The sequence below is a fragment of the Euprymna scolopes genome, chromosome 6 (assembly GCF_053919585.1).
Source record: "Euprymna scolopes isolate OS-2025 chromosome 6, ASM5391958v1, whole genome shotgun sequence".
Taxonomy (NCBI): Eukaryota; Metazoa; Mollusca; class Cephalopoda; order Sepiida; family Sepiolidae; genus Euprymna; species Euprymna scolopes.
Genome location: NC_136487.1, coordinates 74,261,617 through 74,278,906, shown reverse-complemented (window position 1 = coordinate 74,278,906; position 17,290 = coordinate 74,261,617). Strand labels below are relative to the sequence as shown.

The following is a 17,290-nucleotide window of genomic DNA, read 5'->3' as shown; positions in this document are numbered from 1 at the left end:
AATCAAATAAGCTTGCCTGCCAAGTTGTACTTTTGAAACGAGTTGTACTTTTGAAACGAGTTGTACTTTTGAAACGAGTTGTACTTTTGAAACGAGTTGTACTTTTGAAACGAGTTGTACTTTTGAAACGAGTTGTACTTTTGAAACGAGTTGTACTTTTGAAACGAGTTGTACTTTTGAAACGAGTTGTACTTTTGAAACGAGTTGTACTTTTGAAACGAGTTGTACTTTTGAAACGAGTTGTACTTTTGAAACGAGTTGTACTTTTGAAACGAGTTGTACTTTTGAAACGAGTTGTACTTTTGAAACGAGTTGTACTTTTGAAACGAGTTGTACTTTTGAAACGAGTTGTACTTTTGAAACGAGTTGTACTTTTGAAACGAGTTGTACTTTTGAAACGAGTTGTACTTTTGAAACGAGTTGTACTTTTGAAACGAGTTGTACTTTTGAAACGAGTTGTACTTTTGAAACGAGTTGTACTTTTGAAACGAGTTGTACTTTTGAAACGAGTTGTACTTTTGAAACGAGTTGTACTTTTGAAACGAGTTGTACTTTTGAAACGAGTTGTACTTTTGAAACGAGTTGTACTTTTGAAACGAGTTGTACTTTTGAAACGAGTTGTACTTTTGAAACGAGTTGTACTTTTGAAACGAGTTGTACTTTTGAAACGAGTTGTACTTTTGAAACGAGTTGTACTTTTGAAACGAGTTGTACTTTTGAAACGAGTCTTATTTGTTATCTACCCGTTCTAGTTCTTTCAAGTAGTACTAATGTACAAATTTAACTATGCGATGGTAATTCTAAAGAATTTCAGCATTTACAGAAATTCCAGTCATAACATAATTTACTGACCAGAAGTGAACAATGGAAGGGATTTGCTTTCTAGACTTGGTTTTAATAGTAAGTTCTAGTGCTTGTAGAAGGAAAGAGCAAATGGAGACGGAGGCTGACAAATTGGAATTAGGTATATTTATGAAATATTAAAAGGCAAAAAAGCAGAAAACTGTCAAAAGGTAGGTGATATTCTCTATCCAAAAACAAGTATAAAATTCAATCTGAAAAATTGACAAAATGGTCAGATTGTTTAAAAATGTCTCCACAATTTTTTGCCCGCATATCTGTCCTGAATTTGTCATAGAAACTCTGGAATTCTTAGATATATCTTTTGCATTTGTACTTAAATTATATTTTTGCACGTGAAATCCCATCTTTATCAAGGACATAACTAGCATTTGCTGATCAAATGATCTCTTGTTGCAGATAATTTAGGACGTTTATGATCGATTTTTTTTTTTTTTTTTTTTTTTTTTTTCGGTATCTAATAAAAAAAAAAAAAAATTTCAATTTTAGATGAAAAATCCCTAAAATATTTAATTTGCAAAAAGGGTAATTTTTTTTTTTTTTTTTTTTTTTTTTTCCTCATCTCTCCTTAGAAATAGTTTTCTTGGAGATTTTGTGCTAAAATCGAACCTGCTGACTGTTTGTTGCAAATCATCCCCCTCCTCCAACTACTTCATTATTCCTCAACTACTTCATTATAGATTTGACAACCCTATCCCTAACCTTAACTCCAAACATGAGAAAAAAATCATGAGAAAAAACCCAAAACATGGAAAATTGCAGAATGATCTATTTACATTATTGCTCTTCATCGCTTGCTTCCTTGTCATTCTGTTCATCCAGAACAAGGACTGGATGATCTATATGCTGCTGTTGACTTTGGTAATAGATGTGCAACCTGGAAAAAAAAATAGCAGTGACAACTCCCCGCCTTGCACCCTGGTCCTTGTATATCTATACCAGTATCTGGTTAGATTTTTATCAAAGTAAATAAAAAGCAACCCTACATTTTTAATTTTGACTTTTTAGCTAAACTTTATGGAGGTGATGACTAATGGGGATTGACAACCTGTATAATCTCCAGGTTCCTGTGTATTTTGTGAAAAAGTGAACAAACATAGCACAAACTCTTATCAATACTAAAAATTCTGAATACATTTTAGACACAGGTTTATTGATCGACAAAGAAAAACATTGTTCCAGATGAGGCAGTTTTTTTTTTTTTTTTTTACTAAAATTTAGAGCTTCGAGTTTAAATTATGGAATAGAAGATAAAAATTAAGTTAGAAAGGAGAGTCACTCTAAATATTTCCCAAATTCCCCTAAAATGGGGGAATTTACCACCTAGATACACCAGTGAGTGGTCTCCCTTGGCTTGGTAAGCAGATAGCTGATGAGGAATTTGAAAGCACCTTCTCCCATACAGTGGGTCAAAACCATGTGAGAGAAAGCATGCAACCTCATGGGGTAGAACACGCTTATCCTTCATGTTAGATACAAGCCTTACATTTGCGGAACATATCAATGATAGGTCTCTACCTAGTGGGTGAGTTAAACATTTGTATTGCTGTCATGTTACTTATCTGTATTGCATTTATCAATGTGTTAATAAATGTCTATATTTATACTTGGGTTCTGTCCAGCTAATCATTATTAGGGCTATGACAATAGAATATTCTTTTCATTGTTATATATATATATATATATATATATATATATCCGACAGTTACAGTTAATCAACCGAGAATCACATCACATCACTATAAAAAGCATATAAGGTATCAACAAATACACTAGTCAAAACCAAGAAAACAATATACTGTTTTCCTAGCCCTAGTCATATGTAATTTATGCTTGTGAAGTATTTTCTGTTTCAGGTTAATTCAACTATGCGACGGTAATACATTTAACACTAAAGAGGGGGGGCACTCTGAATGTGTTAAATTAGCCATGATCGAGCACTAGCAGCATTCTCCCGATATGATCACCTTCATCCCAAAAGATGGTTAAGTTAAAAAAAAAAAAAAAATATATGCAAACCCTGATAAAAATATGGCCCAAATTTGAAGCCTGAAATTTTTTATTCATCTAGTCTAACACTCTGAATTTAGGCAAGGATGTAATTTATACCTGAATGAACATCTCGATTTTAAATGGCTTGTGAAGAATTTATTCCACACAGCTAAAAAAAAATTTTGAAAGCTCAGTTTCAAACTAGAATATTCACCAATCAAGTTTCTGTATTGCAAAAATGAGTTTAAGTGGGTGTCCAGATTTGGTAGAGGCCATTTATAGGTTTTTCCATCAATTGAAGTGGGTTAAAGGTTTTGTATTAGTCCTGAATTTTTTTGAGGGTTGATTGTATTTTGATTAGGCTATTGTTCTCATCTTAGGGTCGAAGGCTACATTGACCAAAGCATTGCACAAATAACCTTCAAGATGACCACAATAGTCCGATTAAAACCAGTAATACAAATGGTTTTGTAGTTAGGCACTTTCTTTTAGCAGAAAGCTGAAAATGTTCAATTAACTTTACATGTACCATCCTTGAGTAATATTCCCTAATGAATGGATGTCAGTCCTAGACTAAGGAAGGGTTTGAATGTTGAAGAATCACAATTTAATTATTGCAGCAAGTTGAATAAAGAATAAGGTTCAGATGTTTTCTAAACTATAACCTCAATATAGTTCCCACAATAGCAGAAGCTTTGAGTTCCTTTAATACCTTCTGAATATGAACAATGTGGAAATAAAATCCTTGATTCTGATTTTAATCCGATACAAATAGTCACATGTCATCATGGCAAAGATTTTTTTTTTTTTTTTTTTTTTTTCTGGAACTAGGTTCTTTTCAAGACAAGACCCACAGGTCCTGTTGGAACTAAGAATGAATTCAAGGAGTTCACACCTTCTTGAATAGCATTCTGTCATGCATTTCGTTTAAATGTCTTTCATGTAATGAACGTCTAGCAGCAAATTCAAGCAGGTTTGTTTATTGGCCTTCTCATGTGATAAAGGTAGAAAGATCCTTTCATAAGGAAAACCTGAATGTTAAAAATTAGCTATGGTCTAGCCTTAGCAGCATTCTTTTTAAAATAAAATAAACCAATCCTTCTAGAATATGAGTGGGAGATCATACTCTTTTAATTTTTAATTTTGTTTTATTTTTGGTTTTGGGGTTTTTGTTGTAGAGAGAATGAAAAATCCATTATGCTAAAGTTCAGCTCATCTGTGTGGCTCTTGGCATGGTGGTTTTAAACATTTTAAGGGTTTTACAAAGAACCCAATATTTTAATATAAAGAATAAGATGTGGCTATAAAATTTATGGCAAAAGGGATGAAATTAGGGATTATTTGCATGTGTGCATATTAAAATGCTTTTGAGATTAATTCCTTCCCTGCTACATAGTAGTTAGATTATATTTAACTAATTTTATTAGTATTTCAAAATATGAACACTATTGTGAGGTTTGTACCAGTTATTGATAGAATGGAAATATAAAGTGTAGCAGCAATATACAAGAATAAGCTTGTGCTCTTGGATCATGTCAGCATCTGTAATCATTGACATTATTGCTAGAGTCTATTATGGGTCTTATTTGCGTTGTTTTAGGGTTTGTCAGCAAAAATTCTAGACCGAATCAGGAGTTCATTTATTAACACATTAAAATATTTAATGCATGAATGATTAAATAACTAAGCATTTATGTAAATATAATTTAACTTTTTTTCCATCAAGCTGTCCACTTCAGAAAGCTTATGCAACTTCACTAAACTGATACTTGGATATGAAAACTTCAAATTAACGTAGTTAAAGATAATTTTTATACTCCACATGTGCAAATATACATTTTAAGTTGGCTTATGCCTGCCATGTTTCAATTCTTACCCTTTCTCAACTATTTTTACCAGCCAGAAACCAAATCGAATTTGTTCGCTTGCTCATAGAAGCTGAAGATTTATAGGATATTCAATTTGGTGCCATGACCAAGATTTTCTCGCCTTCCCTCAATCTGTTGATTTAACCAGTTGTGACATATCTGTCCAGGGATACGAATGAACAAATTAAAAAAAGGTATATAAAATATATACATGTATTCACAAATAAATTTTCTTAATACTACTGCTACTAGTTTGAAAAGTAATTAGGTCTATAGCATTGATGGTTAAAGGGGTGATAAGAACTAATTTCAAATAAATTTTTATGCACGAGTAATGTAGATTCCATGAACAAAGCTTTTCTTAGGAGTTCCAAAGGCATGAAGTTTTAAGTTTCCCCTGCTTTCCAGCTGACTATGGTTGTCTTGAAGTCCGATGAACAAATTCTTGAGGAGCTGTCCCTTAATCAAATTTACCAAATTTTCACTAAGGATTACTATGCCTCATTGACTACTGTTCACTCGTTAACTTATCAAGGCTCAGAGGCCACTCGAGGATAAGTGGTAACCCCTTTGTGTAAAAAAAGTCTAAGGAGTCATGGAAGGGGGGGGGGAGTTTAATTAAACAGAAAGGGGAGAGAGAAGATATATAGAAAAAGAAAGTCAAGATAAATGAATGGTAGATAGAAAACAGTGAGAAACAGACCGGAAATAGGCTAGACAACCATATAGACCTAAAAGATAGGTTGGAAGGGGGGGGGGAATGAGGTGAAAAAAATCAAGCATTTATTAGGTTGAAAGTTCTTGTGGAATATTAAATTTTTATTTAAAATGTATTTTCAAATAAGTCTGTTATACCTTTTACTTTATATTTTTAAAAGCGCTTTTCATTCTAATCGTTTTAAACCAATTATACTTTATCAGAACACTGTATACAAGCCGGAAAAAATTCAATTTTTTATTTTATTTATTTATTTATTTTTTTTTATTTTATTTTTTATTTTTTATTTTTTCACTTCAAACTAGGCCAAAAAGCTGCTGAAATAGCTCATGATATCAATGCATTTGACCCAGGAACCACTATTGAACACAGCACAATAATGGTTTAAGAAATGTCATGGCAACGAGAGTATTGAAGATGAATGTAGTTGTATGCTATCAGATGTTGACAATGGTCAATTAAGAGCCTTAGTCGAAGCCAATTCATGTACAACTATGAGAATTTGCTTCTGAATTGGGCATAATGTATACAATGATTTTCAACCACTTGAGAGGTTGGAAAGACAAACTTGATAAATGGGTACCTCACAAATTGAACAACAACCAAAAGAAATGCCGTTATAAAGTGTAATCTTCCCTTTTATGCAACCAGAATGACTCGTTTCTCAATCGAGTTGTGACTTGCGATGAAGTGGTTTCTTCATAACAAATGGTGGCACTCGGCTCGGTGGTTAGATGCCAACAAAGCTCCATGACGCTTCTGGAAGCCAGTTGCACCAAAAGGTTATGCTGAAGGTTTGGTCTGCAACATGTCTCATCCCTTAGTTTTTTGTTTTAATGCAGGCTAAACCATTACAGTGAAGTATTGTCAACAAATGGATGAAATCTATTGGAAACTTTGACAAAACCAGCATTAGTCAACAGAAAAGGTCCAATTCTCATCCATGACAATGCTCGACCACATGTTACTATAAACTGACGCAAAAGTTGAATGAATTGGGCTACAAAACTTTGCCTCCTTCTCCAGCCTCTCCATACCCCTCAGACTACCACTTTTTCAAGCATCTCAAACCTTTGTGAGAAATGCTTAAAAACTTAAGCAATATCAAAAACTTCAACTTCATCGCCACCAGAATGCAAGATTTTTACGTTACAAATACAATTTGTGTTGACAAGTGTTAATTCTGATGGCGCTTATTCACATCAATAAATTTGTTTGAGCCAAGATATGGTCATCTGAATTTGTTCAAAACAGCAAGCACTGATACATGCGTGTGTTTGTCAACAAACGAAAAGACTAATACCAATCAAGTTATAAAAAAAAATGAAATATTTATTTATAGAAAAACAAAACCTTTAAATAACATTTACATATTTTGTTCATGCTGATATAGCAAGACTTGAATGCTAGTAAGTTTATAAGGTCTTAAGGTGCAAGGGAAATAACTCTTAACTCTGAAATCAAATGCTTATAAATGAATCAGATAAGTTTGAAAATATAAGACTTTAGTCAATGAAAAATTATAGAGAATCTTTGTATTTACCCAAAATTCAATTCTTTAGGTGATGCTGGGAATGGCCTCTTTGAAGTTTATTTCGGCTAGAATGACGTTCTATAAAGATTAACAGTTTAGATATGTAAAACTTGATTTGCTTCAGCTATAACCGAAACCAAAACTTATGAAAAATTGTTGGTAAAATTATTTATTACAGGAAATGGAAGTCCATAACAATCAAACGAGACACTCAGATGTAAGTGGGACACCCAATAAGACAATTAATCTTGTTAATATGTAAATTATAGTATTTTATAAAATTAATAATTGAAAATAGTGCATGTATATTTATGGATGTTGTTATAAAGTAATTTTTTTATTTTTAAAGAAAAATAAAATGTACATCCCTTTTTATAGGGGGGGTATGCTTTCGTGTGTGTTAATGGTTTTTCTCTTCTATTCATCTCTTTTGAAGCTGGCAGTTGCTCATTCACATCTTTCTGTTCCATACAAGACCTTAATTATTTCTTGAATTTTACAGTATCTTCATTCATACTGTGAAATTTTCTAGGATTTTAAATTGAACAGCTTTAAATTTTTTGAAAATATAGATGGGATTTCACTTTGATTTGACTGCTCCTCTCTATTGAACTCGACACCCTAATATTTGCATTGTGCTTGAACCTTTTTGGACTTTCAAAACCGTTTTGACATGCATGAATATACATTTTACCCACAAAGATGCTGTGTTTCTTCTGTGAGAATTTCCCTATTCAAGAACTCTGATTTGGATTACTTCGGATTACTCCTTCAGTGCCTTTTCAGACTTAAATATAATCTTCTGGATTATTTTGCATGAGTGTACTGGATATTACCTTTCATCTCATTTTATCTTGGAGTACACCTAATTCAATTTGAGTTGATTTACTGTTTAATTTCTCATTTTTTCCTTTTCATACTCTTTCCTTACTTTGTAATTTCTCATGTTTTAATTTTTTAAAAATTTAGATTATAAAAAATAAAGTTTCTGAAATTTTAATCATTTAAAAAATTGTTCTTAATGTCATTTTGTTTTCTACATTTCTTTTAGACTTTATTTTTTTTCTGTACCTTCTCTCTTTTACTCATCATATCCCCACCCTGAATTTTTTTTTCCAATTCTGTAAAAAAAAAAATTATCCATTTATAATCTGAATGTTTATCTTTTTACCCTTACATTTGTATAATGCCGGCTTTTTCACCCCTTCTGACGAGAAGCATCTAGCTTCGAAATTCCATGCCTTATAGATTTCTCCCTCCTTTCACTTTCTGAAACCTGTTCTGATAATGTAATAGTTTCTATGTAACGTTATACTTTATCTTAACTTATTCTATTATTTGCTTCTCTTAACCTGGTAGTTTTCATCTAGATTTGCCTTACCATTGAAAATATATTTTTCAGCTTAATTTTTGTGTATTTTAACCTTAGTCTCAACGCGAAGTCAAAAACTTTTCAGAATCTTGTTCTTAAACTTTTTTTTTTTTTTTTTTTTTTTTTTTTTTTTTTTTTTTTACATGGAGGTCACCACTTATCAGGGCCCGAAGGCCACTCGGGGATAAAGGTTATTGAGTGTACAGTAATCAATGAGATAGTATTGTAGTAATCATTAGTATTGGGGGTTTTGATAGTGTCTTAAGGGGACGGTTTGTCAGGAGTTTGTTTATGTTGGACTTGAAGATGTCCAAGTTGTAGTCAGGTGGGAAACAGGCAAGCGGCAGAGTTCCACTGGCGTGCAGTTCTAAGAAAGCTTTGCTCATGGAATCTACATTTGGATTTAGGCACAGATAAAGAGTGGGGAAAATTGAAAGTAGTTTTAGCCAGATGGGTGTTTCTCGTGAAAGATTGGCGAGGCGGGGGGGGGGACAAGGGATTGGATCTCAGACGAGCACCTGCCATGGAAATAGCGATAAAACAAAAACAGGCTTGCAACGTCTCTTCTGTGGGAGAGAGGCTGCAGGAAAGAGTAAAGGGCATCCCCCACTAAGCCACAAAATCTGTTTTGTACTCTGTCAAGGCAGAATAGGCTGTTTTTAGCAGCTCCTGCCCAGATGTGGCAACAGTACTCCATCCTTGGATGTACTTGGCTTTTATACAGATAGAGAATTGCATCAGTAGTGAGATATCTTCTGGAGCGGTAGAAGGATCCTACCATTTTCTCAGCGTCCCTGGCAACAGATTTGATGTACGTGTTCCATTTCAGATCAGGAGTAAAGGTCAAACCCAGAAGCTTGTCAAAACATGGAGCCTCTCCAAGATGAGAGCCATCCATTTCAATTGATGCCAGATGGGGATCAGATCGTTGATGTAAAGATCTTGCAGAGCGGAAACCATATTGCATGTCACTAAGGTTGTTTCTGTTGAGGTGGTTTACTACTTTATTTAATATGGATTCCAACAACTTACTCATGACACACAGGAGACTTATTGGTCTGTACTGAGGGAGATGACTTTTCACCTGAGTTCTTAAATACAGGGCATACTGATGAGATTTTCCAGGGTGTTGAAAAGCACTTCTCCTTAAGGCAACGCTTAAACAGTTTTGTAAGTATAGGGGCAAGTTCTGGTTGGAGCTTTTTCAGCACTATAACTGGAATGCCATCAGGGCCAGTTGCTTTACTGGAATCACTTGGCGACCTCATGCACAGATATTTGTATGTTGCATAGCATGTTGTCTGTTATAGGAAATACAGGGAGCTGATGGTCATTGTCGCATAGGGTAGAAAGTTCTTGGCAAATAGTTTGGCCTTGTCTGATGCTGACGAGATGACCTCAGGTCCATTGATGATAGTTGGGATAGAACGCACACTTCTGTTCAAGATCCTGTTTGCTATTTGCCAAAACTAGTGGGAACCAAGCCGCTGCTCAGCTACTTTGGATTTAACAGACTGAGCATATAGCTCTATTGCATGTTTTATTACTCTTTTACAGTGGTTGCTGGCAGTCCTGAAAGCAGCTTTAGTCTCAGTACATCTAATACGTTGGTAGCTATGGAAAAAGTGATTTCTGTGCGCGATGGCATTAACACATTCAGGAGAGAACCATGGCTGGCTGTTAAGTTTTTATTGGAATTTTTGGATGCTATGCCTAAAATTAACCATTCGGTCGGGTCTGATACTATAGAGGACACATCCTTTTTAAACATGGAGTGCAGAGGTAGGTCAGATATGAATGTACGGAAGCTATCCCAGTCAGCCATAGAGTATCGATATACAGTACGGTGGAGAGGTACGTCTGAAGACTTATTACATTTCATTTTTATCTTAACTGCTACAACAGTGGTCAGATGATACCAGAGGAGATAGAACGGAACATGAACACAGCTCAGGGGAAGTTGTGAGAAAAAGGTCTAGAAGGCTTGCATATTGACTAGGTGTATCAGGCACACAGGTGGGTTCGTGAACAATCTGAGTGAGGTCATAGGCAATGGCAAAATCATGACAAAACCTCCCCTCATCGGTTTTATTTGAGTGGGTCAGCCATTCCACATTATGGACATTGAAGTCACTGCAAATGTGAATGTTAGCCGAAGGATGAGCAGACAGGATGTGGTCAATTTTCTCAGATATGCTCTTAAAGATAGTAACTCCACTGTTGTGGGGGCGATAGAGGGCAAATGTGAATGCAGTGGTGTAAGCTAGTGCAACCCGAAAGCACATATAAGGTAAATTAGGGTCTTCTCTGGAGATATCCCTACCACATGGAAAGCCATCTTTGATGTAGGCACATATTCCATGCCCATGGCGATCTTGTGTGTCAGATTTAGATGTTAAGTTGGAGTAGCCTTTAATTATGAATTCGTCTAGAGAAGTGGTTGGCCCTATGCCAGTTTCACTTAGAAAGAATATGTCCGGTTTTGTCTCCTGTAATTGTTTCAACCTCTGGAAGGTTGGAATGTAGACCCCTGATGTTGGAGACCTGGTAGTAGGGGTCTACGTTGGTGGATGGGGTTCTAAGTTTTTTTTTGTTTTTTTTTTTTTTTTTGTGGCACATGAGGTAAAGCTGTAACAATTACCCACTAGTATGGCATCGAGAGGCCCTAACATAAACTACTCTATGGTCCAGAATCCATTCACCAAATGGCAATACAGCAGCCCTGGTACTATTCACCTGCTGATAGGACAGCCTCCTTAGTCAGGGACCCGAACCTTGGATTAACCACTATCAGGCGGGTAACGTCAGCCCAGATGAAACGTTTACCTCCAGCATCCTTACTAGTGACATGCCCTTTTATATGCAGATGATGCAGACCTTGTTTCACATTCAGAAGAGGACATACAGGTGATCATGGACAAGTTATCAGAGGCTTGTAAAGCTTTCGGATTTAACATGTTTTCTTGAAGGTGATGGTATGTCTTTCCCATCGTAAAGGAATGGCATGTGTTAAAACAAACTTCTTGGTTGATGGTAAGAAGTTAAATGTCACGGACAACTTTGTATATCTTGGTAGTATGCTGAGTAAGAACTGTATGCTTGATGCTGAAAAATCACAGAATAGCCAAAGCCGGATTTACTTTTGGTAAACTGGAGAAACCTATGTGGTCAGATCGGAGAATCACATCAAAAACAAAGCTGTTACAAAGCATGTGTTATGCTGCATTACGGGTCAGACTTGGACAACACATAGAAGGGATCTCAAGTTATTGGAAAGGTTTCATCAAAGTTGTATTCGGAGACTACTTAATATTAACTGGAGGACTCTAACGTCTGACACTGTAGTTCTTGATTGATCAAATGGTACTAGTATAGAAATGAAAATGATTCAAAATCGGATGCTAGACTGGACACTTGGTTAGGATAGAGAACGGAAGACTTCCTAAACTGTTTTATGGCGATAGAGGTAAAAGATCACAACATAAACCAAAAAAGATTTAAGGATTCGCTGAAAAACAACTTGAAAATACTTGATGGATGTACATAACTGGGAAGCCCAAGCAAAAGATCGGTCACTGGAGAAAAACCATTGGAAAGTTGTAAGATTTTTGAAGAGCAGTGTAGATCTTGCTATCTTAAAACGTTTTAAGAAAGCAAGACAAAAATATCAAATTACAACAGGAACTGAAGTGCACTGTATGTGGCAGATACTTTTTTGTCAAACGCTGGTTTTGTAAATCATCTGAAATCATATAATCAAAGACAGGAACGAGTCATAAGGTGGCTATTACAGCACATGCGGCAACACTAAGTTGTCATATTTGTGTTCTAATATGCAAATCTGAAAATGGCCTGACACAACATTCGAGAATTCACTTTCTTGCAAACACATTTACAAGGAAAGTTTTTATCACATGTGTACTTTCATATAGGTCTAAAGCTGGATTAGTCACCTACGTCCGCACAACACTTAAATGAAGAGATGGCAAACTACTCAAGAAGTAGCAGCACCATCATACGTGTGTGTGTGTGTGTGTGTGTGTGTGTGTATATATAATATATATATATTGCACATCACATTTTTTTTCTTTTTTAAAATAATCAGATTATGAAACTTGGTGCTTATTCAATTTGGCACTTATGGTGGCAATTAAAAGTAGGAAAGTCTATATGATGTACATACTTATTACAGAACGAAGATGTCATATTCCAAAAATTATGTAAATTGATCATATTTAAAACTAAGGAAATAAAAATTTACGATTTTTAGCTATTTTACTGTTAAATTGAATTGAACATAGGGCTGACTTTTAACATCTCAACTTCGATTGTAGTTGTCTCCTTATTTCGTCATGCCTGATGAAAACACAGTGGTTTAGTTATAATTTTTTTTATTTTTGTTGTTCAAGAAAATCAAACTTTTACATAAGTTTTTTTGAAGAGGATATTTTCGTTTTGTAATGAGTACAATGTTTCGGTGTTTCTTTTATTTTTAATTGCTGCCATGAGTGTCATTTGGAATAAGCACCGGAAACTTCAGTTATTTTTATTTAAAAATAAGTAAATATTTGGTATTTTTAGTGTAAAGTGAAATCAAATAAATACTAATCTTATTTTTTGTCCCTATGTTGTCAATGGAAAAAAAAACACATTTAACCAAATGAAAACCTCCCATTTTTTTTTTTTTTTTAAGATTAGGTCCACCTCCACAATTCTTTTAAATGACGACTTTTATAGGTTTTCGACTATGTTGAATATGGAAATCGCATTGAAATTTTGCAGAAATAATTAGCGAGATATAAAGTTGTATTATGCATTTTATTTTTTGGCGGCCCTCTTTGTTATGCACTTACACATGTGCGCACGCCATAAACAAGTCTAACAAAGATGGCTGCCAAAGAATACAATGCATAATACAGCTTTTTATATCTCGCTAACTACTTATTTCTGCAAAATTTCAATGTGATTTCTGTATTCAACATAGTCGAAAACCTAGAAAAGTCGTGATTTAAAAGAAAATTGTGGAGGTGGACCTAATCTACAAAAATGTCTTATGATAATAAAATAGATATTGCACAAAAAACACTTCAGTTAATGCTAAAAATACCCGTATTTTCAAGTTAAATTCAAGTTTTACCATATATTTTTGTTTATTAAATTGTTGGGTGAAAGTACAGAATAGTGACAATACACCTGCTTGCCAGCAACATAAGTCCATAAGTAGCAGTGTCAGAAACCGATCTTTAGAATGCGTGAAAAAAAAATTGAATAATTCGACCTATCTTTACAAGCTTATAACTACTTGAAAAATGTAATTCAAACCTTTTTTTTTTTTTTTTTTCAATTAAAGGAGCAAAGACCAAATTAAAAAAATAACATGTTTAATAGCAAATTATGCAATATTTTATTTTTTAAATCGGTTTTCTTTAAAAAAGATTTGGAAAAAAAAATCAACAATTTTACTGGCTTCGATTATAAAAATCGATATAAATTCAAAAAAAAATACTTACCTATAAAAAATACTATTGAATGTGTAGTTCCATTCTTCATTGTTCAGAATTTATCCATATTTATATTTTAAATTCCATTTATTTTTTAAATAAAAGAATTTCTTAAATGACTATTTGAACAAGGCGCCATTACGCAAGCATTTTCATGTTCTTATCAAAAAACCGGAAGTACCAGTTTGTTCTTGTTTAGAACTACGGATGGAGAGAAGGCAGCAAAAACCACATGTTCGCGTTAGCCATCTAGTCTTGTGCGTGAAGAAATGTGTTCCCATAGTTTAAAAATAGTTTTTGCCTTTAAAAAAAAAAAGCTGAGTTTTTTTTCCTTTTCTCAAAGAAATACATAAATTTTTGATTATATTTTAATTTTTTTTTTTTTTTTTATCGAGTGAAATGATTTTTTTTTTTTTTTTTTTTAAATATCTAAAAGAAAACATTGAATGAAATAGAAAACAATTGTCGTCAACGTCCAATACTTACTGGACAATATAAGCAGAACATTTTAAATTACAAAAAATATTTTCATAAAATGAGTTTTTTCCTCATTATATAGTAAAAATAATTGTTAGTTTTGTTCGAATATGTTTTCCTCACATATACACCCCCACATGTACACAAGTACATACGTGCACACAAACATATGCACACATGTACACACATACACATTTGCGTACATACACTCACATTCATGTGCATACACGCACACGCTAACATACACACATGTACGTGCACATGGACAATGTCACTTCCCCTTCAAAGGAAATCCACATGCGCAAAAGACCACCGAAAACAACTATAAAAGCAAGAGACCTGACCTGGTTTCTTTCTTTCCAATTCTTTCGGGGCATGTGCACCCGCGCGCCTTGCGCCACCTGCTACTGTGTGGGGCAAGAGCTAACAGACAGTGCGTACACTTTATCTCTCCATGAACTAGATTGACTTTCTCACTCTTTTTTTTTTTTTTTTTCCCCCCCCCCTTTTTTGCTTTGGTCCATCAACCAGACAAGTTCATGTCCACAGCTAGTGGCCTGAAGACATTTCCACGTGGACAAGTACCAACATGTGCGCGCAGCTTTACTGATGTCAACCCTCTATCTTTTCTTTGTCTACACGCTGGACTGGCATTTCTCGTTCCACTACATTACTCACTCCTCTTTCCACGCGTTACACCTAAAACATTTTTCAACAGAAAATAAACATGTTTACTTTATCCAGCAATTGAATTTTGTTTCCCTTTCCATTCGTTTCATTATTTTTTATTTTTTTTTTTTTTACACGGTGGTCACCACTTATCAAGGCCCGGAAGCCACTCAGGGATAAGGGTTATTGCAAGTACAGTACGTTAGTGTGGAGATTTGATGGAGTGTTTACTTAAGGGGGGGGGGTTCATTAGGAATTTGTTTACATTGGACTTGAACACATCCAAGTTGTAGTCAGGTGGGAAGCAGGCAGACAAAACAGTTCCACAGGCGTGCAGTTCTAAAAAAGAAGCTTTGTTCATGGAATCCATGTTTTGATTTAGGCACAGATAGTGGGCAAAATTTTTCACACACACACACACACATATATCTTGTATAGTTTAACAGGTGTTTCTGCAGTTTAATTAACTGTTTTTCTGTAAGTAACGTGCCGAAATTTATCGAGCAGAGTAATGATTAACATTTCACAAAAATTCTGTGTTTACATTACTCTGCTCGATAAATTTCGGCACGTTACTTACAGAAAAATGCTTATTATTTAAAACTGATTTTTTTTTTTTTTTTATATATGTAACACAAATATGAACCGCATTTTTTAAAATGCCCGCTAAAAATTCTTCGCAATGTGACAAGTCATTTTACGCTTGTGCGCACGTGAACAAATACTTTTCACTTACGGGCACTAATAAAATGCTGATTTATTTATTTTTTTTTTAATGTGATTTCTCTTCGGTCTGTGCGCATGCGTAATCAGCCGACTTTCGCTATTAGATTATTTTATAAAGAAAATAATCCATTGGAAAAATATATCTCCGAAACTTACGACGGATACGGTTTTCATTTTTTTTTTTTTTAGCACCGAAATCTACAAAAACAATATTTTTATCTACTAGTTAGAGTTCACACTTTTTCTAAAATATTTTGGAAGTATATTCCATAAAGGAAAAACAGGTACTGGTCGTGATAAGAGTTCCCTGCCGAACACCCTAAAAAAACAATGACTTCTCCCCACGCATGCGCAAAGGACATGTTTTAGTTGCCATAGTAACTAAACGATCATGAATTTTTATCGACTTTGTTTTACTGTTTATGAATATTGAAATAAAAGACATTACTACACATTTATTAATATCTTACTTTTTTTTTTTTTTTTTTTTTTACTGTTTGTGTCACTTTTATCGACTTTTTCTTTTCTTTTTTTTTAAATAGCAATTTTCTTTTTTTTTAATGTGTTTTTAGTTTTGTGTGTTAAATGAAACTTTTCATTACAACAATAGTTATCGACCCCGGTTAGCTAATTCCGTAAAATGAGATTCTACTTTTTTAGGCGCATTTGCACCCTCCCCATGTTAAGAATGGCTTTTTAAATAACGTTGTTTCAGCACGGATCAATAAGTGCACTAGTACCACAAAATGGTGATAGAATAAATTTACTTACGTTTAATCAATGTTATTTTCGCACCATTCATTCACTTTAGCATTTTCTTTTTAAATGACTACGTTTTACTGTTTGTTTCACTTTTATCGACTTTTTTCTTTTTTAATAGCATTTTCTTAAAATGAATATTAAAATAATTTCCCACTTGTACAAACATTTTCACATGCGCATATAAACTATTTAAAATTTTTTTTTTACTTTTTTCATTTAATGAATAAAATAAATCATTTATCATTACTATGTGTTTTTAGTTTTGTGTGTTGAATGAAACTTTTTTTTTTCATTACAACAATGAAACAAATATTCCGACCCATAAATTTTTTTTCCACTTTTGTTTGTAAATATTGTAGTTAAAAAAAGATTATCAAAAAATTGTTTAGTTCTTAGTTTATTTTAATTTTATAAATTTTGAATGGTGCGAAAATAACATAGAATAATAAATTTACATACGTTTGTATATTTAATCAATCACCATTTTGTGGTACTAGTGCACTTAATGATCCGTGCTGAAATAACGTTATTTAAAAAGCCATTCTTAACATAGGGAGGGAGTTTTGTACCTATTCTCTACTTTAACCTTACAATTGAATAAAAAAAAACATGACCCGAGCTATATTTTAAATCGTATTTCTAAGCTTAAAGTTTAATAAGTGCATTAAGCACCCATTTTTTTTAAGAAATGTTTAATTATTTTTCTTTTAATATTCATAAACAGTAAAAACGCCGTCATTTAAAAAGAAATTATTTAAAAAGCCATTCTTAACATGGGGAGAGTTTTGTACCTATTTACTTTAATGTTTT

The 17,290-nt window shown here is 33.7% G+C and overlaps 2 protein-coding genes across 4 annotated transcripts in view; one reads left to right on the top strand and one right to left on the bottom strand.

Annotated features, from left to right (window-relative positions):
* Positions 1 to 14,162, bottom strand: part of LOC145277699 (uncharacterized) — a 29,152-nt gene extending 14,990 nt beyond the window's left edge. The window contains exon 1 of the mRNA XM_080129393.1: positions 13,856 to 14,162. Coding sequence (XP_079985519.1) covers positions 13,856 to 13,895 — 40 coding nt within the window. The 5' untranslated portion in view covers positions 13,896 to 14,162. The remainder of the gene's footprint in view (positions 1 to 13,855) is intronic.
* The window catches only part of LOC145277698 (intraflagellar transport protein 52 homolog), an 89,633-nt gene that overhangs the window by 51,644 nt on the left and 20,699 nt on the right, over positions 1 to 17,290 (top strand). The gene's annotated exons all lie outside the window — the stretch shown is intronic.